General features: G+C 35.3%; 1 protein-coding gene and 1 non-coding gene across 2 annotated transcripts; one reads left to right on the top strand and one right to left on the bottom strand.

Moving 5' to 3' along the window:
- Nucleotides 1-16,822: 16,822 nt before the first annotated feature.
- Nucleotides 16,823-18,018, bottom strand: LOC133315732 (zinc finger BED domain-containing protein RICESLEEPER 3-like). Its single transcript, XM_061517394.1, has 3 exons — nucleotides 17,230-18,018; nucleotides 17,073-17,125; nucleotides 16,823-16,967 (listed from the first exon to the last, which is right to left on the bottom strand). Exons 1-3 carry the CDS (start codon nucleotides 18,016-18,018, stop codon nucleotides 16,823-16,825), a joined length of 987 nt encoding a protein of 328 aa, XP_061373378.1.
- A 1,929-nt stretch (nucleotides 18,019-19,947) lies between these two features.
- LOC133315758 (small nucleolar RNA R71) lies at nucleotides 19,948-20,054 on the top strand. The gene has a single exon (XR_009752130.1). It is a non-coding gene; the product is annotated as a small nucleolar RNA R71 (small nucleolar RNA).
- The last annotated feature ends 4,229 nt before the right edge of the window (nucleotides 20,055-24,283 follow it).

The raw sequence follows: 24,283 nt of genomic DNA, 5'->3' as shown, positions 1-24,283 counted from the left end.
GTGTGGAGAAATCCTGCATCTATTTCTCCAAGAATGTGCCTCCAGATACAGTGAATGTTATTACTGAGGCTAGTGGTTTTAAAAAAGTGAGTAATCTGGGTTTCTGTCTGGGTTCTTTACTGAGACATGGAAGAATCAAGAGGGATCACTATGCAGATGTTATCTCTAGAGTGCAAGGAAGGCTTTAGGGGTGGAAATCAAAATGTCTCTCTATGGCTGGTAGGATCACCCTAACAAAGAGTGTTATCTCAGCCATTCCATCTTACCATATGAAAAATAACATGCTGCCAGTGCATGTATGCCAGGAGGTTGAGAGATTACAGAGAAATTTCATTTGGGGGGATTCGGATATTAAAAGAAGGGCTCATTATGTGTCTTGGGATCAATTGTGTTTGCCTAGAGAGTGTGGTGGTCTAGGCATCATTAATCTAAGAAGACAAAATGAGGCCTTTATGCAGAAGCTAGCCTGGAAGATCATGCATGAACAAAATAGCCTTTGGGTTCAAGTTATGCTAGGGAAATATGGTAGGAACCTTAACCCAAATCGTGGTCTAGTAGCTAAAGCTGCTGATTCTGTGTTATGGAAATACATTTGCACAGCTAGAGATAATTTGGCTCAACACCTTGAGTGGGTGGTTGGTAATGGTGAAGTTATTTGCTTCTGGACTGATGTGTGGGGTGATTGGAAGAGCAGCTTATATGACCAAGCTGTTATTAAACCTCCTGATTCCATGCTTGACTCTAAAATTTGTGATTTCGTTGATCCTGTTACTGGGGATTGGAACTGGGGTTGCCTCAGCATTTGGCTCGATGATATTGCTATTTCTAGACTGAAAATCTTTAAGCCTCCAACAAAGGATAGCCCAGCAGACAGTATGCAATGGATAAGGAGTAGGCCAGGTAAATCCTTTGTAAGGAATGCTTACTGCTCTTTGTTTGATGCAAATGTAGGAAAGGATAAAGTTTGGTTTGCTATTTGGAGGTGGAGGGGACCATACAGGATTGCAGTATTTTTATGGCTTGCATGTTTGGATAAGCTTCTAGTTTGGATGATGACTGGACAGTGGTATGGGGGGATTTAGCTTGCCCAAACTGCTCTGCGTTTCAAGAAACTTTACTGCATACTTTGAGGGACTGCAAGGTGGCTAGGCAGGTTTGGGAGAGGTGGTTCTCAGGTATTATCCCTCCTGAATTCCTTTCTGCTGAAGGTATAGAGTGGTTTAGACTCAACCTGTTTCAGCCTTATGTTAGTAAACTATGGAATTCTTGGAAAGAGGTCTTTTTGTGACCTGTTGGCTTCTTTGGCAATGGAGGAATCTTTCTATACATGAGGAGTTGTTTGTAACTCCTCATGATCCTATCCATGCAATTATGTTATTTCTGGCTGATATGAAGAGATGTAGTATTGCTGGGCCTTTTTGGTGAGAAGTAGATGGTGACGTTGCTTCTGCTCCAAATAGGAAGTCTAGTGATTTCTTTCCAGTTAGAATTTATGTTGATGGTGCTTGCAGTCTGAATTCTGGGGTGGGAGCCTGTGGAGGGTTTATTTGTTCTGCCAGTGGTGAGTGGTTAGGTGGCTTCTCTTATAACATAGGTAGGTGCACGGTTTTGGAAGCTGAATTATGGGGCATTTATCATGGTCTCAAGATGGCAGGTGACATGAATTTCAACAAGGCTTGGGTTGGGGAGTGATAGCAAAGAAGCTATCCTTTGTCTCGAAGAAGAAACTGAGAACTATGGTTTTTCTTCCTTAATCGGCAGGATCAGAAAAGCTGGCCATGATGTGGACCAGCTCCAATTGGATTTTGTTCCAAGAGACCTCAATGTTTGTGCTGATATTTTAGCTAAGTTAGGACTTAGGCTTAAGGGTGCGGAGTTGAGTTTGTTTACTTCCCCTGTTAATATCTTTCCTTCTTGGTTAGAGTTTAGCTCCAATTTGAATGTGGAGCATTTGTGTTTGAACTTGTGTAAGTTGGGTGTTTAGTTGTCTCTGGGCTTGGCCCTCCAGTTTATCAACAACAACAAAAAACAACACCTTCAAACCCAAACTCAGAAAAAAAAAAAAAAAAAAAAAAAAAAAAAAAAAAAAACCAATTCAATAAATGTGTGTGTATGCCATTCACTAAACCATCATCAAACACTGGCCAGTGGCCACCACGCTCACACCGGCCAGAGCACCACCATGCCCCACCGTGCACCACCATGCTCTCATCGGCCAAAGCACCGCTGCGCCTCACCAAACCTCCTTCTTCACTGCGTTGTCAAGCCATACGCTCTCATTAGCAGTCAAAGGTGCCATGTTTAATGTGCTGCTAGCGGCTGTTGTATGTCCACACCATTTAGAAATTAGGTTTTAATGTGTTTTGTATTCTTTCAAAGTTTAACATGTTCGTCGGCTATTATACAGAGCTCATTAATTTGTTTAGTTTCAGTGGGCTCACATCTTTAGTTAGATTCAAGACTTTAAATGGACCAATGGATTTGTTATCAAGATAAATAAATAGATGAATAAAATAATAAAAAAGAACAAAATTAAAAAATGAGAATAAGAACAATAAAAATAAAAAGTAGTTGCATCGTATAGTATGTCTTACCATGATAATTCACTTTTCTTAATACACTTGGTTATCATTTTGAATATTTCATTTATTTGCTTGCGAATGTAACTAAATATTTTAAGGGAAAAAAGTTTCCGATGTTACTTTAGATAACTTTATCTAATGTTCATCGAAACGACGAAACGACGTTGTTTGAGGTTAAAAAATTAAAAAATTAGAGTGATAAAGACTATTATAACCCTGAAATAAATTAAAATTACAAAAATACCATGATTTCCGTCCCAAAACGACGTCGTTTTGATGAACATTAGATAAAGTTATCTAAAGTAACATCAGAAAAAACAAACCCATATTTTAACATTACAAAAAATAAAAAAATAAAAGAAAATAATCTGTGTTATTATTGTTGTTTTTAATTCTTGTTTGTCTTCATGATACATTTTCATTGTGTAATTTATATATTTGTAGTGATGATGTGATCAATTATTTTGTCATAAAAATGACACACAATTTTTTTACAAAGATTGAATTTTAAACTATATTTTAATTCACGCAATGATTTACAACATTGATGTATGATCTTCCATCCTCAAGAGGAATAAATCTTTGGTACTACTGTTGTACCAAGATTCAGTGCATCTCATCAATGAAAGTATTACACATCAGAGGAGAGAGATAAATTTGACAAAAAAAAAAAGAATTTTAACTGACATGTAATATTTTCATTGGTGAGATGCACTGAATCTTTGGAACAGCAGTAGTACCAAAGATTTATTCCCTAAAGAGTTATATATATCATATGAGTTTTCGTATAGCTATGTTATCTTAAACTTTGTGCAAATGTGAATTCTTTTCCCTAAAATATCAACTTCAAAGATTCCAAAAAAAAAAGATTAAAGTTTATTTATTTAATTTTTTCGTTCTAAAATTCCCAATATCCTAGCACCGATGTACAGTGTTGATGTATCGTCTTCCATCCTCAAGTGTAAGCTTCGTAAGAATTTACGTGTAGTCATGCTACCTTAAATTTTGAGCTACGATGGATTCCTTTTCAGAAATTAAGACAAAAATCTTTTCTCAAAGTTATTTTCAAAAATTAAAATCAACAAACACACAAATAGTTTCTATAGAACGACGTAGCTTTGATTTTTCTATTATACCAAGGGATACGTCGGAGCGGGACTCATCTCGTCAAGCACAAAAATAAATTTTAAAAAAAATTAGTTTTGTTTTCTTTAATCATTTTTGTTTAATTCTTTGGGGTGAAATAAATATTTAAAATTTTATCAATAATTTGCACAATTAATATAAGGTAATCGTTTTTAAAACGGACGGTGTAAAGTGCTCGTACCTTCCCTACTCGTAATCGACTCCCGAATCCATTTTTGTTGTTTTTCAAAGACCAATTTTCAAACAAAAAGGGTTTTTCCAATGTTTTCTCAAATAAACCTTGGTGCCGACTCCATTGTTTTTAAACTTTCAATCTTTTGACGTCACGTCGCGATCCGGTTGCGACACCCCTTATTTATAGATGGGTTACCTGACAAAAGTGTACTTCTGGGCCTCTTAGGAATATTGAGGGCTCAAGTCCAACTGCTTAGCTGTCTGGATAGGATCGTCATTAATAGAAAATTTCCTTCCTTTTGTGTTGTCCTTTATTTGACCTTCTAGAATATGAGCATTTGTCAAGTCCATAACAGGACCCACCTTTTAATTGTGAGTGTAACATGAAAAAAATTTCTCACATAAAATGAGAAAAATATTTCTCTTAATATATATATATATATATATATATATATATATATATATATATGAGAGTTATATTCACAAACTTTTTGTTTACAAATTACACTGTGTACTCCCGGAAGTACACTCTGTTACACTATGTACTTCCGGGAGTACATAGTGTAATTTACAAAAATTTGCAATTTTTTTTTGTAAATATAACCCTGCCTATATATATATATATGGGGTTTGCATTTCTATAGTTGTTGTACGTGCAGCAGTCAAAAACTTGTCATATATATATATATATGTGTGTGTGTGTGTGAAATCATTAAATATGGGGAATCATATAACCATACAAAAGATGAAAGCATTAAATGTGGAAAATTAGGGGTGTTCAAAATGTTCAAAAAAATCAAACCAATCCATAACCAAAGTGCTCCACATTTAAAAAACAATTTTTTTATAAAATCAATTTCATACGAAACTGCATTTTATTTTATAAACTGGTTATTTACCAAATCATAAAAGTAATTAGTTATCAATGACCAAACTGATCTACTTTGCTTCAACGTTTCTTTAAGCACCGATTTGTAGGATTTCCTTTTCCACTTTCTTCTCTTTTTATTTTTTATTTCTTAGTTCCTTTTTGCACGTTCGGTTGTTAGGTTTTCCGTTGCAGTACTTCCTAATTACGATTTGGTTAATTAGAAAGGGAGCAAAAGATCAGCACTGGAAGTGTTAAAACACTCAAGAAAGAATCCTTTAATCTTTAGCTTAATTATGTGAATGTGTTGAGTAATTGTTACGGATAAAAGGTTGAAACATTTGACTAATCGGATGAATTTTTCCAATTCTATTTGGGGTTTCGTGTGGATTTTGCATTCTCAGATTTGCTTCAGATGGTAGTGTATTTTGGTGAGATTAAAATTCACTAACATAAATTTTGAGAGAACAAAGAGTAGTTTTTTTTTATAATTTAAAATAATTCAACTGTTCTTCTATCAATAACTTTAGGAACAACGTGAAGCAATTTCTATAAGAATCATTTCGTCCACAGAGTTCCAAAACAAAGATACTTGTAAGAAATAGTTAGTCAACTACCTATAACCGGGAGAAATCACTCCTTATAAAAATAGCATAATTCATCGAAAATTGATTTTGAATTTGTTATAAAACCAGTTTTGAACTTGATAACCAGTTTATGGTTCATAGCCGGTTTGGATTTAAAACCGATTTTGAATTAAAACCAATTTTCAATCAAAACCGGTTATGAACCATAAACCAGTTTGGAAAATTATGAACTGATTTTAAAAAAAGAAAATCGGTTCGGATAAATGATTAATTAATTAGAAATTTTCAATAAATGATAACCGTTGATTTTTATCAATCAACGGTTAGGATTTAGTGTCAAATTTTAAAGTTTGATACCGATGACAAAAGATATCATCCCTATATATATATATATATATATATATATATATATATATATATATATATATGAGGTAGGATCCTTTGACACCAGTGTCAAATTTTAATTTGACACCTCATCTGATAGCCGTTAAATAAGAAAATATCAACGGTGTCACATGCTTGCAAATCAGAGTCGTTGATCTTTTTTGATCTAACGACTATCAGATGAGGTGTCAAATTTGAAATTTGACATTGGTGTCAAAGGATCCTACCTCTATATATATATATATATATATATATATATATATATTGGGATATGTTATTCTGCCTTTTCTTATTTTGCCTACCTTTCAATACCGTTAGATCACAATCTCATCCAACGGTGGAGATTGGCATAATAAAATAAATAATTTTTCCCTTTCTTTCTCCTTACTGTCTCCTACACGCTTTCTCTTTCCTTCCCTTTCTCTCTATCAATTTGCATAATTTACAACAAGAATTTATATTTGAATCTAAATCTATGCAATGATTAATGGCATGATGGTTCTGCTTGATGAGTATAATTTTCAAAATCTGATATAATTGAACACAGAAGAAATAACAAAATTACAAAAAAATAAAACCAAAAACCACGAAATACCCTTCATTTGAATTAATCCACGATTACCGTAACATTTTTATTTCTCTATGTTACGCTCAACAACAAGCCTACCTATTCCATAACATAGGGCATTTGGGTTTATTTCTTCTTGACATCCCATTTCAATTAATTATGTAAATGCTCATAACAATGGCTAGGTTGGATGAATTGAGAAAAAAGGTTGCACCTTTTATTGATGATGAAACACCATTGAAGAAAGAGAAAGGGGAGGAGAGAGAAAGAGTGTGAGGCAGTGGGAGAGAGAAAGGGGTAAAAGGGTTTATTTTATTATGTCAATCTCCACCGTTGGATGAGATTGTAATCTATCGTTATTGAAAGGGGTAGGCAAAGGTAGGCAAAATAAGAGTAGGCAGAATAACTTATCATATATATATATATAGGGAAAAAAGTATCTAATGTTACTTTAGATAAATTTGTCTACTGTCCATCGAAACGACGTCGTTTTGGGGTTGAAAAATTAAAAAATTAGAATGACAAAGACTATTATAACCCTGAAATAAATTAAAATTACAAAAATACCATGATTTCCGCCCTAAAACGACGTCGTTTCAATGAACATTAGATAAAGTTATCTAAAGTAACTTTAGAAAAAACATACCCATATATATATATATATTCTCATGTTATACGAGAATTATTTTCTCCTACTAGTGATCCTTCGATTTTCGTCCAGTATTTTTTTTTTAATAGATATGGGCCCCACACAAGATATGTCTATAGCATAAGAAAATTTTCTCGTATTGCATAAAAAATAGTTATCTTATGTCACATAAGATAATTGTCTTATGTTGCACACTCATGAAAACTTGTGCTCATTTTTTCTTTTAAATTTTTTGAAAATTATGGGCCCACTACTTTGTTTCACTTACATAAGATATCTATCTTATGTTACGTAAGATTAATAACTACCTATATATATGGAAAAAATATTTGTCATTTTAAAGGATATAACATTGTGTCATTTTAGATCTTAATCGTTGATTTTCGTCAATCAACGATTTTAATTGATTGAGTCAAACTTATTAATTAATTAGTAATTCGCGATAAATCATATCATTAATTGACGAAAATCATCGGTTATGATCTAAAATGACACAAAATTATATCTTTTAAAAAGACAAATGTTTTTCTACATATATATATATATATATATATATATATATATATATATATATATATATATTAGATGTTTTTGTTATAATTAAACAGGTTTCACTTAATCAAAAGCCATACCTTCCAAAATTTTCTATAGCTTTTAAGCCGTTAGCTTGATTGTTTGGAAGCTTCGGTTTACCGGGCAGCCGAGCTTTTAATTTGGGCCGGGCAATTTCAGCCCTCGTCTCTATACATCACCGATATATTGGGCCACCATGAAGAGTTTGACCCATCGAAGACCAAGGCCAGCCCATCTAAGAAGAAGCCATCAACAACATTATCTGTAGAACTCCTAATGCCCTCAACTCGCACTAACTATTCCGCAAAAGAACTAATTTTCTGTATTGTTATAGCATATTTTCTTATTAAAATTAGAAATACGTGAGACTCATATGCCATTAAAAAATAATGAAGTAAATGGAATAAATATAATTAAATAAATCAAATTTCTAATTTTAGAGGTTGCTGCACTGCACTAAGTACTAATTACTACAGTATTGAAGTTTTTACCCCAGATTAACTTCATTTTCTCATCACCACGACCAACCAGCTCAGGATAAATAGGAAGCCTAATCCCTAGGTAAGACCAATCTGATTACGTTTAATGATTGATGGAATCCAGAAAAATATAATCCTGAATTCATTAATAATGGAGGCATAGCCTCTTTTTAAGTACACTAATACAATATAAAAGGCAGAAAATACACACCAAAAGACTTCACTCACTCTCAAGCCAATAATAGACTTAGGCCAAAGAGATCTCAAGAGATCCTTTTCCAAAACCCCACTTCAAATATTCTGAATACATGTCTCCTTCACACTCTCATCCTTATATCCTATTATTTGAAAATATTCTAAAATAACTCTCTAACTAACTCATTATTATCTCAAGCCCATCACTAATTATCTCAGGCCCATCATTACTCCCCCTCCAAAACTCACCTTGTCCTCAAGGTGAAGAAGAGAAGAGATATGTGACACGAACAAACCTCCCCCAGGATCCCATTGTTTGAAGCTTATAAACCAAGTTATGCTTGAAGTCAAAGAACTGTCGTTGGATCCTACTGCAACCTTACCAATTGTTGAGCCCTTGTTGCCCACTAGTACTTTGTTTTTGTAGCCTTTTTGGTCACCAAACAGGGTATAACCGTGTTGTCCCAGAGCTCTGTTTGTTGCAGTGTTTCTGGCCAAAAAATAGAGTGCATTGACATGAAATCCCAGCCATGTATTATCCCCTCTTTTTCTTGTGCCATTGTGTGTAAGCTGCCTCTCTCTTGTTCCAAGATTCTGCCTTCATCGTGAAACTTCGCAACCTGCACCATTATTGCTTCGCCTGGTCCTAAAATCATAATTAGTGTCGGACATACCAGTTCAGTGAGAAGGGTGCGTCGAACCTAAAACCCAGATTTTGCCATTGTTTGTCGTAAAGCCCTGCTGGTGAGAGTCGCCTGAATCTCGTGGCCCCCTGTTCGCCCTTTGCACGGCCGTTTGCACCTCCATCGAAGGACGCTTGGAAAGACGCTGCTTCCTGTAGAGTTCCAATAGGTTTGTCGTTGTTTGTATGGCCCAAATTAGAGACCCCCGCACCTCCTTGAGTGCCCTTCATATTGGGCCTTTGCTGATTTGCTTTGGCCCCTATCTTTTTTTCTCTTCCCAGCCCATTCAGTTGAGTGTTTATATTGGTCCTAGTGTTATTATTTGGATTGGGCTCATGGTTAAAATTGTTTGGCCCATTTCGCGAACCTGAACCCCCTCTCCCAATTCCTTCTCCATCTATAAATTGGAATGGGTAGTAAGTGCAAATTGTGTGTATGACCCATTTCCATTTGATCCAGGTCGGCCAACATTGCTCACTGTCTTCCCTACAACGATTTCTTTCTCTTCGTTTCTTTCCCGCTTTTCTTTCTCACATTGAGCTAACAACCTAATGCCCACCATATCTGCTACTGAATGTGACTAGATTTCAGCGCAAATCTCCGCCTTCCTCTCTTCCTCATGATATTCTTGTTGTTCTTCTTCAATCTCTGCCTTTCGCTTTTCTTCCTTTTTTAATTTCTTTTGTTCCTTTTTCGTATGCCTTTACTTCTGCACCTCCCGCTTGATTTTTTTCCTTCAGACCGGTCAAGAACGTCGTCTAATCTTCATATGGTTTCCCGCAAACCGAGCTGTTGAACCTTTGCAGAACTGCCGAGCGAAATTCCTCCCATTTGATCGTCGGATTTCTGGGTTTCCACCATTGGAACCAACCTTTCTCCTTTCCCGCAAAACCACTAGAAGCTGTCTCCACTTGTTTTTCAACAGGGGTTCGATTCACCCTAAGATAATGGTCCGCTTGAAAAATCCACACATATGGATATTCGCCAGTGAAGTATGGCACCTCTTCCCTTTGGTTCACTGTTGCATGCAGGACCCTCTCTCCATGATCATCACCATGAGCAATAACTCTATTTTCGGTAACTGACCTCTTTTCCCATGGGTCCACTCGATCAATGAGTTCCATTATTGTCTCTCTCAATTGATGAACAGAGTCTTCCACTTCATCCATTCTTTCCTCCACATGATCCAAGCTCTTCTCAACCTTTGTCAATCTGTATTCCTTTTTTTTTTCAAATCTGGACCAGAAGCACCCCTAGATCGGAAGTGCTCTGATACCAAATTGATGGAACCCAGAAAAATACAATGCTGAATTCATTAACAATGGAGGCATAACCTCTTTTTACATACACTAATACAATATAAAATGTAGAAAATACACACCAAAAGACATCACTCACTCTCAAGCCAATAGACCTAGGGCAAAGAGATCCCAAGAGATCCTTTCCTAAAACCCCACTCCAAATATTCTGAATACATGCCTCCTTCACACTCCCTTCCTTATATCCTATTATTTGAGAATATTCTAGAATAACTCTCTAACTAACTAATTATTATCTCAGGCCCATCATTGATTAACAATTATGTTTGTTCTCTTTCAATCTGGCATAGGCTTTAAGTTGTTTCTCTTGCTTTTCTCGAGTCTATGATCTTGGAGGATTATGAATCTTTAACGTTGCTCATTAACATCAAATGGTCATCCTATGAAAGAAAAATAGACCCGTAAAGTCTTGGTCGCGTCAGAATCAGGTATGACTCGGATGCAAAAACATTGGATATGAATACGATATAAATACACTTTGATATGAATATGACTCATTTATTTTATGTCAACACAATACTGTTGCGAAATCGGCAAGTATACCGTTCGTTTCAAGTAATAAAAGTGGAAGTAAAGTATCGTTCCCTCGAGGATTTATGCACCAATTATTAATTTAACTATACCCCTTAATTTGGAAAACCAAGTTTAATTGAGATAATATTTGTTGACTGAAATTAAAGAAACTATGATAATCAAAAGCGTGCACGAAAAGATTAAGAATGTCAAAGAAAATATGAGTAATTAAAATTGTAAGAGAAATTGCAGTCAGGATTCACTTCACCTCTGATCCTCCCTTATAACTCTAAATTGAATTTTATAACCAATTAATTTATTAACTTAGACAATTCATTATTTCCTTATTAAATAGTTGAACCTTAATTTCTTAGTGTATTCAACCTTTTTACCCAATTAGAATCCTAGTGTCCTAGTAATTCCTCTTGAATTAAGCATTAAGCAAATGAATTTAAAAAGTCTGCAATCTATGTAAGCCTATGTCTAGATCATACACAGTTTATTATTCTACCCTTGTCAAGATTAAAACCCCAATATTCCTATTGTGAGCTCTAATCCTCAAAACCCTATAATAGAGCGATCATTTTAGAAAGGATATGGAAAAATTAACACAGGTAGAATAAATCTAAATAAATTAAATTAATTATAAAAACAATTTAAAAACTATAAATGATTCACATTGGATCCGTGATCTCAACTACAAAAAGAAATTAGCCAAACATATCTTACTTTAACAATTCAAAATACTAAAACGAATTCTTAAAAGAAATAGAAAAGAAGAAGATGAAGAGGAAGAATCAATTGTCTTCGATCTTCAAATTCTGCGGAATCCTAATCTCCGGCGTGAGCCTCCAAGAATTCTCTCAATTCTCTGATTCTCACAATTATCACTAGCCAAAGATTATCTTCTAAGGGTTTTAGTCCCTTTTTATAGACTTTGTTTCCTTGGTCCAAATCTTGATCATATCTTTGTTTAGAATCTCCTCCAGATACACTTTGAGTCCTGATTAAAAACTGTCACGTGCTTCACACGCTACGAGCGCCAGTTTGGTGCTGATAGCGTGGGAATTATGTTTGGAGGCAGTGGCTTCGCGCTGATAGCGTGGTTGTACTGTGTTGAAAAGGGATACTAGCGCTGATAGCGCCAGTGCCGCGCTAGTAGCGCGGTGGCCTCAGACTTGTGTCTTCCCTTTGCTATTAATTGGGCCCCTTTTCTTGTACTTTTTCCTACAAAAAATATAAGAAAATTAGTGACAAGATACCTGATTAGGATTTATCAATTCAATAGCAATTATGGGATTTTTAATTCAAGATTGATCAAGATTTTTTCTCTTTTTGGCTTAAAATCATATATATGTTGGAGGCATATCAAACAATTCTCAGATTTAGACATTGCTGTCCTCAGCAATAAACTAGATAAAAACAAAATCAGCAAGGATTAACTCTATGGAGGGAAAATATGGAACACAAACATCTCAAGAGATCAGAATGCTATGCATGTATATCTTAACTATTGATAACTCCAAACAATGCTTTTCAGTTTTATCAAGAAATTCAGATCATAACTTGAATGTTCCTCACCAGATAAATATGTAACTCTCATCACTCTAGTATTTGAAGGTTTCAACACTCATTCCATCAATGTAATAGTAATTCCATAGGCTTGATCATATTCTCAGGTTCCTAAGATTTGAGGAACACATTTGACATGCACAAACTGATCAAAAGGTCTTTAAGGGTTGTAACTTGGTCTGGTTTGGGGGTAAGAATCTTTTGGACAGAGGCTGATTAATATTTGAGACTGAAATACTGAGATTTCTGATAATACTTTCAACTTCTCAATTCATAATTTTTGCCACTTTTTGTCAACTTGGGATTCTTATTCCCTTTGTACTACCTCTTTCTTTCCATGTCTGCATATGTTTTCTTTCTTTTCTCTTTTGAACTGCATTTTGCCAGACCATTTTTCTTTTTCCATTTTTCACTTACTTAACTTTTCATTGAGAATTTCCTTTATTTTTCTTTTTATCAGCATTTCGACTTCTTTCAAGGTGTGTCACTTGGAAACGGTTAAGTAACTTTCATCAGGTATTTGAATCAATCAGTCTTTGGCTCAAAGGGGCTAACAATGGAAAATTCTTTCTAGGTAGGCTATTTGGCTCAAAGTTAATAAGAATAATGTGCCTTTATCATCTCAGTAAATTCATGCAATATGGAGAAATAGATCAAGTTCTAGAAGACTACTACAGTGAGGACTCTCTAAAGAAAATTACTGTTTAGGCTCAATTCTCACAGGTCTAATTTCAAGCTAGAATCTAATTTTGAAATTTCACATCAAGCATTATCTAAAAATTCCTCATCAAAGAAGTTATACAAACGAGCAATCCTGACTCACAGATTATGACATCAATTACTTTTTGTTACTCCACAGATATCACCTATACTTCTTATGATTTAATCCATTTGATTACTGATTAAGCTTTTGCAAATCCAGGAATGCTTTTTCAGGAATTTATTACTCTTTTATTTTAATTTTTTTTTAAAATGAATTAAAATAGTAGAATAAATAAAAAAGGTTAAAGTATCTCCCCTTTTTAACAGAAAATTTTTCTGTTAGACGTCTCTGTTGTGTGATTTCGCAGTTACCGCATCTGATATGCGCCCCAATTCCCAGATTTAGAATTTTGTTGTCCCCAGCAATAAGCTAAATTAGTCGAGTGAAGCTACTTCTATGCAGATGGAACACACACACACACACTTGTTAAACGTCAACCAGAATAATCATAAAAGCAGAATGTAAGAAGAGACATAATCAAACCATAATCTCAAAACAGCAAAATAAAAAGAAAATACTAAAGTCAAAATAAATGGTGAAGTGTGGACCTTCTTGCGCTTTAAGCGCGGACTTCGTGCGTATACCGCGAATAGTTTCTGGGATTTTGGCGCTGACAGCGCCTCCTTGGCGCTTGTTAGGGCAAACTTACTGTAATATTTGAAAATTATGGCACTGACATCGCCACTCTCGCGCTTTAAGCGCGAGCTTACTGTTTTTTCTTAGTCTTGTGGCACTCTTACTTTTAGCGCCAGATTGGCGCTGATAGCGCCAATTCCCAGATTTATACTTTTTCACCTGTTGTCATTGTTTTCACCATTTACCTCACTTTCTAAAATTAAAACTACCTAATCAAAATTAAATAAATGAAAATGAAAATGGGTTTTGGATTGCCTCCCAATTAGTGCTTGTTTAACGTCTCGAGCCTGACGTACCCCTTGTGATTATGGTGGTTGGAAGCACGTTACTATTGATGACTCAATCTTCTTGGTCCAGTATTATGTCCTTCCATAACAATCATATGCATGTGGATGAGGAGGAGGACTCTCAAGAACTTTAAACTTAGTTTTCACATTTTTTCTTTGCTCTTGGGCTTTTCTATCTTAACCTTTGGCTTGCTTTCTTCATGTCGCTGATGGACTTCCTTCTTGTTTCCTTCCTCAACCTTTTTCTTCGCAATGAAGTTAACTTGATCTTTAGGTTGAGATGCAGGCAATAGAGCTCCATTTGTAAGTACCTTGAATGTTGCTCGCTCTCCATCCACGTGCATTATCAATTCACCCTTAGGTACATCGATTAGCGCTCCTAAGGTTGCTAAGAATGGCCTCCCAAAGATCATAGGCACACTTACATCTTCATCAATGTCAAGAATAACAAAATCAACATGAATTAAAAATTTGTTTACCTTGACGAGCACATCTTCCACAATACCATGAGCTTGCTTTGTTGAGCGGTCGGCCAATTAAACATTCATCCTCGTTGGCTTTACTTCATCAATTCTCAGCTTCTTCATTAGGTTGAGGGGTTGGCACCAAGATCGCATAAGACTTTCTCTATAGTCGTCTTGCTGATGGTGCATGGAATACTGAAGCTCCCTAGATCCTTCAATTTTGGAGGCAAATTTTTCTATATGATTGCACTACACTCCTCTGTTAGTGTAGCAGGTTCATCCTCTGTGAGCTTCCGCTTCTTAGATAATATCTCCTTCAGGAACTTGGCATACGAAGGCATTTGCTCCAGAGCTTCTGCAAAAGGAATGTTAATTTGTAATTTTTTAAAAATATCTAAAAATTTAGACAATTTCTCCTTTTGCTCATGTTGCTTGAGCTTCATGGGATATGGAGGTTTTTCGAAACGTGAGAAATCTCATTGCTTCTTTTGAATTGTCAGAGGTTGCTCCTTTGCTTCTTCTTTATCCTTTTGAACTTGTTCATCCTTGCTTGTAGAAACTTCTACTTCTTCTTTCTCTAGCTCCTCATTCCTGGTAGTGATGGCATTGCAGTGCTCTCTTGGGTTGATTATGGTGTCACTAGGGAATGTTCCTTGAATCCTCTCAGCTAGTTGTCTTGAAAGTTGGCCAATTTGACTCTCCAAGTTTCTGATAGATGCATCTTGATTCTTGTGATTAGAGGTGGCAAAACAGGTCAACCCGCCCCGGCCCGCCAAAAACGGGGCGGGGCGGGCCAACCCGCCATTGGATGGGGGGTTGCAAATATCAACCCAACCCGTTTTGAGGTGGGTTGGCGGGTTGGCGAGTTGGCCCGCCAAATCACCAAAAAACTTGTTGGGTTGGCGGGTTGGTGGGTTGGCAGGTTGACCCACCAAAATATTAATTAAAAAATCAGAAAAAAATAGAGATAATTTACTCATTCTTCCATATACTATTTACATGCCGCAAATGACTATTTATATGCAGAGAACACTAACTCAAATGTGTCCTAATTGTAATTTCATTCAATTAAAACTTAATTAACTAAAGGAACTCAATTCTTGCATAAATAATAAAACTCAACGTCTCAACCCAACATCAAGCAAACATGACAGCATCACAGCACCACAATCCCGCACTACAAGTCTACAATACAACAACCAACAAATATAATGATAAAATAGAAACCTAATGATAAAATAGCACCCTCGTAATCATATTTAAATCAACAACAGATAAATCAAAATCACTCAATCACAAAACAAAATTCTCATCCACAATATAATTCAGCATTAGATGCTCCTTTAGAAGTTAGAACTCTAGTTCTTGAAATCTTGTTCCCATCATCGTCTTCGTCGTCATCAGTGTCATCATCACTTTCATCTACATAAAACAATCCAAAAAGTGGAATTATCAAAATGACAAACAATCATGAATTAAAATAAAATTATAATTTTATTTAAATTAAATAAGTTACCATCGCTAACAAAACCAGACATCCAATTGCGAGTACAAATCAAAGCTGAGACATTCTTTGATATCATGCTACTTCTATATTTGTTCAAGACATGTGCCCCAATGCTAAATGCAGATTCAGACGCTACAGTGGTAATGAGAATGCTTAACAAGTCACGCGCCATTACTGAGAGATCTGGGTAGCGATTACTATTATCCTTCCACCATTGCAATGTATCTAAACTTTCCCAATGTGTAAAAACCAATGCAGGCTCATCCAAATAAGCATCAAGGTCAGACCTTCCAGAATTAGTTGCAAGGTTATAGTTGTGCATTTTCATTTCCTATCATATTTTACAAGTGAAAACACATGAAAATTAAAATATGATAAATTTCAAAAAATTACAAGATACAAAGTAATTAAATTATCATGTTAAAATATAGATAAACTTACTTCATATAATTCATCAGACCACCCCTTCTTATCCTTTGATCCTTGGCTTGAAGCTTGAGAGCTAACATCAACTTGAGCATTGATAGTGGAAGAAGTTGTGCTCGTATAATTCTCAAAGAGCTCGTACAACTTTGTCCTTATATTTTCTATTTTCTCATCAGATGAAGTAGCATCAATCTTTTTATAACAATAAGATATTGTAGAAAACTTAATCCGAGGATCAAGAACTGTTCCTAGTGCAAGCACAACACTATACTCATCCCAATATTTTTCAAACTTCTTCATCATCTTTTGAGCCATGGTCTTTACAACTTCATCTTCATCACTTACCATACGAATTAGAACGCACTCAATTTTCCAAACTTGCAGAAAATACAAGTTGGAAGTAGGATAAGAAGTTCCAGAAATCAAATTGGTTATCTCATAAAATGGCTACAAGAACCGGCAAAGCTTCTCTCCTCTTTCCCAATCATCCGTTGTAGGACAATCTTTATAATTTCTATCACTCAATTGGAGAGATACAAACCCACGTTTATATTTTAGAACACTTTCAAGCATCAAATAAGTGGAATTCCATCTAGTAGGGCAATCTAAACGCAGCCAAATTGAAGTATTGTCACCACCAACTTGTTCAATGCCTTCTTTAAATTTTTTCATTCTACCTTCTGAATATTTTACATACCTGACACTCTCTCTGATTCTGTACAAAGCGTCATTAGAAACTTTCAACCCTTCCTAAACAATCAGATTCAATATATGTGCAGAGCAACGCACATGAAAAAAACTCCATCACATAACAACCAATTTTGCATATTGAGTTGACTTCTCAAAAGACCTACCATAGTGTCATTAGCAGATGCATTATCCAAAGTAATGCTAAAAATCTTCTTCTCTATTTCCCAGTCCTTCAACATATCAAGTATTTTTTGTGACAGCTCAAATCCAGTGTGAGGAGGAGGCATCTGACAGAAGTTGAGAATTTTGCTGTTTAACCTCCATTTTGTATCAACATAATGAGCAGTTAAACATATGTAACCATTACCATTAACAGTTTTCCATAAATCTGAAGTTAGGCATATCTTATTACGGATGCTAACCAATGTGTTTTTAAGCTTCTCCTTTTCTTTCAAGTAGAGATTGTAGACATCTTTTTTAAGAGTATTTCTAGAAATATGAATCAAATCAGGACATATGTAGGAATGCCAACGCCTAAACTTCTTATACTCAGCAAACCTAAAGGGCATACCATGCTCAATAACCGCTTCAGCATACATGTCACGTGATATCCTTTGATCTATTTTCATAGATTTTAGTTTGCCTTGCATATCTAACATTACTTGACCAACATCTTCAAATTTTATTTGTTTGCACTTAGAGAGGTGGCGGTTTAAAGTTGACGTACCATATTGCTTTCCACCCACTTTGTACTCTTGCTTACAAGCATTGCATCTTGCCCTATCAATCCCATCTTTGCCCGGTCCAATCTTTGTGAAATATTTCCAACACTCTGATGTTGATGACTTGGCTTTTTTTATAGACGGTTCAACCGAAGCAGATGCTTCTTCAATCTCAAAGTCCAACTTTTCAGCATGATCATCAACATCAATACAATTATTAACTGATTCCATTTGTTAACACAGTAAGTGCTGCACAAAATAATAAGATTGGGTGAGTATAAGTACAATAAACAATTACATGTATTTGGAAATTGGATTTGCATATGCCACAAAAAAATTAAATTAAATTAAGTTGCCAAGCGTACTGACTATATAACAGCTTCAACATATGCTATGAGTATTGGAGTTCATATGTACATTGACAAAAGCTAACAAGAGTAATTATAAACATGAATCAACAGCTAGCAAACATGAAAAGAGAATAAAATCAGAACAATTCTTAAGGAATCTAGTCAGAACAGAGAGGGATAAAGCAGAAATACAATAAAAACCCTTAAACCCCTATGCATGTCTAGCAGGGACACATTTGAAAATTGAAACTGCCCATAAGCAAAACACCAAAATAGATTACCATTACCCTATCCTACAGTAATGGCAAAGACAGAAACCCCACCCCTCCTTCACTATATTAGCATTGGGCTTTCACCATAAGTTATGCATAAAATAGCTGCACAAATAGCACACCATTACAAACAACGATTGATAGAATAAGAAGAATAGAGTGGGAAAAATGCAAAATTGATTTAATAAAACGAAACATCCACAAACATAACTTGAAATATCACCCATGAAAATAAAATTCACGAAAAGAATAAACTTTCACATAAATTAAACAATACCTATATAATCAGAACGCAAAAGAAAATGTGGGTTGGAACTAAAAAGAAAATCCTAGCAACCTACACGCCACGGAAAGGAAAAGATTAAATTTTCCAAATGCAATTCTGAAATGATCAAGCAAAAGCCAGAACAAAATAAAAAAGAAAAGAAAAAGAACCCTTGAAGCAAATAAGTACAAAACAAATCCATTGGCACTAGAAAAGTTACCAAAACTTACAATGCATGCAAATGGGAACAGAGAGAAACTGTGAAACAGAGCAGAGCAGAGAAGAAAAAGCTGAGAGAGAAAGAGAAAGACAAACGAGTAGATTTGTTACAAGGAGGCGGCGGACTGCGGTGCGGAGGCTGGTCGCTCGCTGGTTCCTGGTGGGGCGGCTGGTCGGCACTCAGCTGGAGGTCTGCGTCTTAGGGTTACGGAAGACAATGGTTACTAATAGTAATATTATATAACAATAATTTTTAATGTTAAATTTTAAAAAGGTAACCCGCGGGTTAACCCGCCCCGACCCGACCCTAACCCGTTTTGACCCACATCTTGGCGGGGCGGGTTGAAGTGGGTTGATGGGTTGAAGTGTGTAACTCAACCCGCCCCATTTTGGCGGGTTGGCGGGTTGACCCGTCGGGTTCAACCCATATTGCCACCTCTACTTGTGATGAGACCTTGTCTCATTCATAAATACATCAGTGGACTTTGTCAAATGCAGCAAGGCTCTCTCTAACTCAGAAGGTTGATTCTGTGGAATTGGTAGAGGTTGCAAATATTGATTTGACTTGTAGTCCAGACCTTTATGATTCTTCCACTTAGAGATAAAAGTATTCCCCAATGCATTGTTTTGATTCCTTGGAGGATTCTGCTGAGTTCTCTGATCATACCAGATCCCATTAACTTGAATTGGATCTGATCCAATGAGTACATTACACTCATTAGTCTCCTGCTCTCCTTGACAATATTCGCAGGATACTGATTTAACTTGAGCTATAGAAGCCTGAAGTTTTTCAAGCTTACTATTCAGAATAGCAATTTGTTGTGATATTAGCTTCTGCTCAGCTAGCATGGCATAATTACTTTCTAACTGGAGGACTCCTCTCTTTGGTTGAGCTGTTATACTCTCATTCTCCATTCTTGCCACAGACTCTATCAATTCCAAAGTCTGAGTAGGTGTCTTTTGCCTGATAGAACCTCCAGCTGCACCATTGACAACCATTCTTGAAGATGGTGTCATCCCGTTGAAGAAGATTCGAACTTTTTCTCCAGGTCGCAACTTGTATTGAGGACACTTTCTTAGAAGTTCTTTGAATCGTTTCCAGGCTGCACACAGAGTCTCTCCATCAGATTGGATGAAATTGGTGATTTCATTCACCAACCTGTTATACTTCGTCATTGGGAAGAATTGAGCTAAGAACTTCGCAGCTAAATCTTCCCACGTGCTGATGTTGTTTGCTGGTTACTGCTCCATCCATCTGAGTGCTCCTTCTATCACTGTAAATGGAAACAAACGCAGTCGGAGTGCATCTTCTGACACCCCGTTGTTCTTGACAGTATCACAGACCATCAAGAATCTGTCAAGAAACTCATGAGGATCTTCAGCATCCTCTCCTTTGAACTGATATCGCTCAATCAGTGTGACCAACACTGGCTTGATTTCAAAATTATTAGTCGCGATCGTTGGTCTCACGATACTCGAGTTTGATCATGTGAAATTAGGAGTGAGGATGGACTCCATCAACTCCTCTTCATGATGTGACAGATTATTTCCTGCATCTCGGGTTCTGCTTTTGGCTCTGAACTCGAGGACTCATCTTGCTTCCTTAGCTTGGCTAGCTTCCTATTCTTCTTTGCAGTCTTCTCAATTTCTGAATCAAACTGTAAAGATTCACGGTTAACTTTACCTTGCATAAAAGAGAGAAATCAAATCAGTAACAAAAGAAAAATAAAATTTCAATCTCAAAGATTGAAAGTTAAAATTAATATTGGCGTAATTAATCCCCAGCAACGGCACCAAAAACTTGTTGAGTATACCATTCGTTTCAAGTAATAAAAGTGGAAGTAAAGTATCGTTCCCTCAAGCATTAATGCACCAATTATTAATTTAACTATTTCCCTTAATTTGAAAAATCCAGTTTAATTGAGATAATATTTGTTGACTGAAATTAAAGAAACTATGATAATCAAAAGCATGCAAGAAAAGATCAAGAATGTCAAAGAAAATATAAGTAATTAAAATTGTAAGAGAAACTACAGTCAGGATTCACTTCACCTCCGATCCTCCCTTATAATTCTAAACTGAATTTTATAACCAATTAATTTATTAGCTCAGATAATTCATTATTTCCCTATTAAGTACTTGAACCCTGATGTCTTAGTGTATTCAACCCTTTTACCCAATTAGAATCCTAGTGTCCTAGTAATTCCTCTTGAATTAAGCATTAAGCAAATGAATTTAAAAAGTCTGCAATCTATGTAAGCATATGTCTAGATCATACACAGATTGTTATTCTACCCTTGTCAAGATTAAAACCCCAATATTTTTATTGTGAGCTCTAACCCTCAAAACCCTATAAATAGAGCGATCAATTCTAGAAAGGATAGAGAAAAATTAATACAGGCAGAATAAAACTAAACAAATTAAATTAATTATAAAAACAATTTAAAAACTATAAAGGATTCACATTGGATCTGTGATCCCAACTACAAAAAGAAATTAGTCAGACATATCTGACATTAACAATTCAAAATAATAAAAAGAATTCATAAAAGAAATAGAAAAGATGAAGATGAAGAGGAAGAGGAAGAATCAATTGTCTTCGATATTCAAATTCTGTGGAATCCTGATCTCCAGCGTGAGCCTCCAAAAATTCTCTCAATTCTCTGATTCTCACAATTCTCTCCAGCCAAAGATTATATTCTAAGGGTTTTCAGTCCCTTTTTTTAGAATTTGTTTTCTTGGTCCAAATCTTGATCATATCTTTGTTTAGAATCTCCTCCAGATACATTTTGAGTCCTGATTAAAAACTGTCACGTGCTTCCCGCGCTACTAGCGCCAGTTTGGCGCTGATGGCGTGAGAATTATGTTTGGAGGCAGTGGCTTCGCGCTACTAGCGTGAATCTCGCGCTGATAGCGCGGTTGTACTATGTTGAAAGGTGATGCTGGCGCTGATAGCGCCAGTGTCGCGCTAGTAGCGCGGTGGCTTCAGACTTGTGTCTTCCCTTTGCTATTAATTTGGGCCCCTTTTCTTGTACTTTTTCCTAAAAAAATATAAAAAAATTAGTGACAAGATACCTTATTACGATTTATCAATTTAATAGCCATTATGGGCCTTTTCATTCAAGATTGATCAAGATTCTTTCTCTTTTTGGCTTAAAATCATATATATGCTGGAGGCATATCAAATACTACATGAATAACCCGTCACCTCAAAATGAATTATTTATTATGTGAATTAACACGACATGATATAATATAAATAATCAATGTATTGTATATTTTATTTATTAATGTCGTGTTGAACGACACAACACTATATAAATAATATAGAAGAATATTATTTGGGTCAATGTCATTTTTTGCAAGTTGACATCCGATATGATACGAACATTTTAATGTCAATTTTTACCATCATGAAAAGTTAAACATAACATAAATTTGAAAACGATTCGATCCAAATATGAATTTCTCATGTCATGTCAACGAATTATGTTAAACAGTATTACCCCTGTGCTCATTAATACAAATGAAGAATTATACCATTGGTTTACATTTTTTTTTCAATATATGTATAATTTTTTTAATTTAACTTTTGTTGTGAAGAAATGTACAAACACCTTTAAAGTGAATTTTTTATCTCATAGTGATTACAACTTCTTTTTTTAATTTTGCTGTTATTTTTCTGTTTTTCACGGAGGATAGCTAAATTTTTTGATTTTTTAAACTTTAGTGTTTACTACTTAAAGTATTACAATAATGATGAATTCGTTTGGTTTTTTTTTTATTAATTTGTTTGTTGTTTTTAATTAGTTTTACATTTCAAGACAAAAGATAATAAAAATATTTCTTTTAAAGTGTATCAAAGTTCAGGGTGTCTTGTATCCAAAGAAAAAAAGAAGTTAAAAGAGATTAGGATTGATCTAGTGATAAGAAATTTGAGTAGCTTGTATTAAGTTATGTGTTTAATTCTCATCATAAAAAAAAGTTCAGGTGTCTTACACAAAATTGAAAGTTCATGATAGTGATTTTAAATCAATGTTTCCGTTAACATAAACATGACATTTGTACAAAGGGACTTTGACCATATTGTCAAATCCGCTACCGGTTGTCGCCAGGTTTCGTTTGCAATGTGGCACATTTCTTAAGGCTACCAAATTTGCTGTTAGTGGCAACAATTATGGTGGTCAAAGTAACCATAGTGCTTTTAACAAAATCGACACGTGGCAGGCAGTTTGGAACTGGCAGCGAGTTTTGAGACTCACACTATGATGACACATGACATAAAATTTTGGTAGTTTTACCGTAAAATTTGGAAATACCATAACTTTTGGGACTAGGGTATTCGAATCAAGTGATTTTCTTTTATTCCACGTAATTTTAGAGATTTACCCGTTAGCAAATTCTCGAAGGATTATTTATTAGTGTTGAAAAGTGAAAATAAGAATAAGAATTAAATAATATCATTTACAAAGATAAAATATGCTAAACAAGGCACAAGAAAATATTTTTTGGAAATTTTTTTTACCAAAGCACGTAGATCTCGAAAAGTATCGTGTAATAAATAAAATCATCTTATTCGAACACTTGATGCAAAATTTATTGTAATAGCCCGTTGTACACCGGTATTGTTAACATTAATTATGATATTAAGCGCAGTTACAATCACAGTAGTTCCTTTATAAAAATGCGAGTAAACGTTTTGCGTTTATTACGCGAGCGTTTAAAACAATAAAAAGCGTAATAAATAAAAGATGTGACCGTAACTATAAACTATTTGCGAAATAATTATTTAAACTACTTTTATAACTTATTTTACATCTCTCAAGTCACTAAGGAGTTCCCATAAACCCACTTAGCCAAAATCTCCCTTTTACGTTTTCTACCTATCCGAACATGGTTCGCTCTTTAATTTTCTGAAGACAAACCGCATATAAAAAGTCTCCCATATTTTAGTATGTTATTATAGACTCAATTACCTTTCTAGGAAGCTATCACACGAGTCATAAAGTTCTCGTTTGCTCCGGATATCGCTGTTTAAAGTTGGACAAGCAAATCTGCCAGCCAACCCCAAAATAGCTCAAAACATCCTTCACTAAAACAATTACTGCAGAGAATATACTCAACCAATTCCTCTAAAACTTTTATACAACAAACTAGACACCTCAAGCTTCAATTTTATATATCATAAACCTAATTTGACCAAGAAACGAAGCGGGAATAAACTTTCCAATTTCGGTCCAGAACTGCCCAATGTGCAGTAGCCCACTGTATAGTCCGAGTTCACTGCCCTTTACAGGCCGACACTCAACCCATAATTTTCTCAAATTTTAACACAAGATAGAGGACATCTCAAGCTTCAAAATGGTGTATGGTACGTCCCTATCGTACCT

Source organism: Gastrolobium bilobum, unplaced genomic scaffold, assembly GCF_033153095.1.
Source record: "Gastrolobium bilobum isolate Gb01-03AN ecotype WA unplaced genomic scaffold, APGP_CSIRO_Gbil_v1 utg31796, whole genome shotgun sequence".
Taxonomy (NCBI): domain Eukaryota; kingdom Viridiplantae; phylum Streptophyta; class Magnoliopsida; order Fabales; family Fabaceae; genus Gastrolobium; species Gastrolobium bilobum.
The sequence above is the reverse complement of the archived record's forward strand: the minus strand, read 5'-3'. Positions and strand labels throughout refer to the sequence as shown.

What these genes read in the sequence shown, in the direction of transcription:
- LOC133315732 (XM_061517394.1), bottom strand. Translation starts at nt 18,018, where the DNA reads ATGGAATCAGTTAATAATTGTATTGATGTTGATGATCATGCTGAAAAG. An exon ending in CATCTGCTAATGACACTATG is followed by an intron (nt 17,126 to 17,229) that starts GTAGGTCTTTTG and finishes CTGATTGTTTAG; the next exon opens with GAAGGGTTGAAAGTTTCTAA. An exon ending in AGAATCAGAGAGAGTGTCAG is followed by an intron (nt 16,968 to 17,072) that starts GTATGTAAAATA and finishes TTGCCCTACTAG; the next exon opens with ATGGAATTCCACTTATTTGA.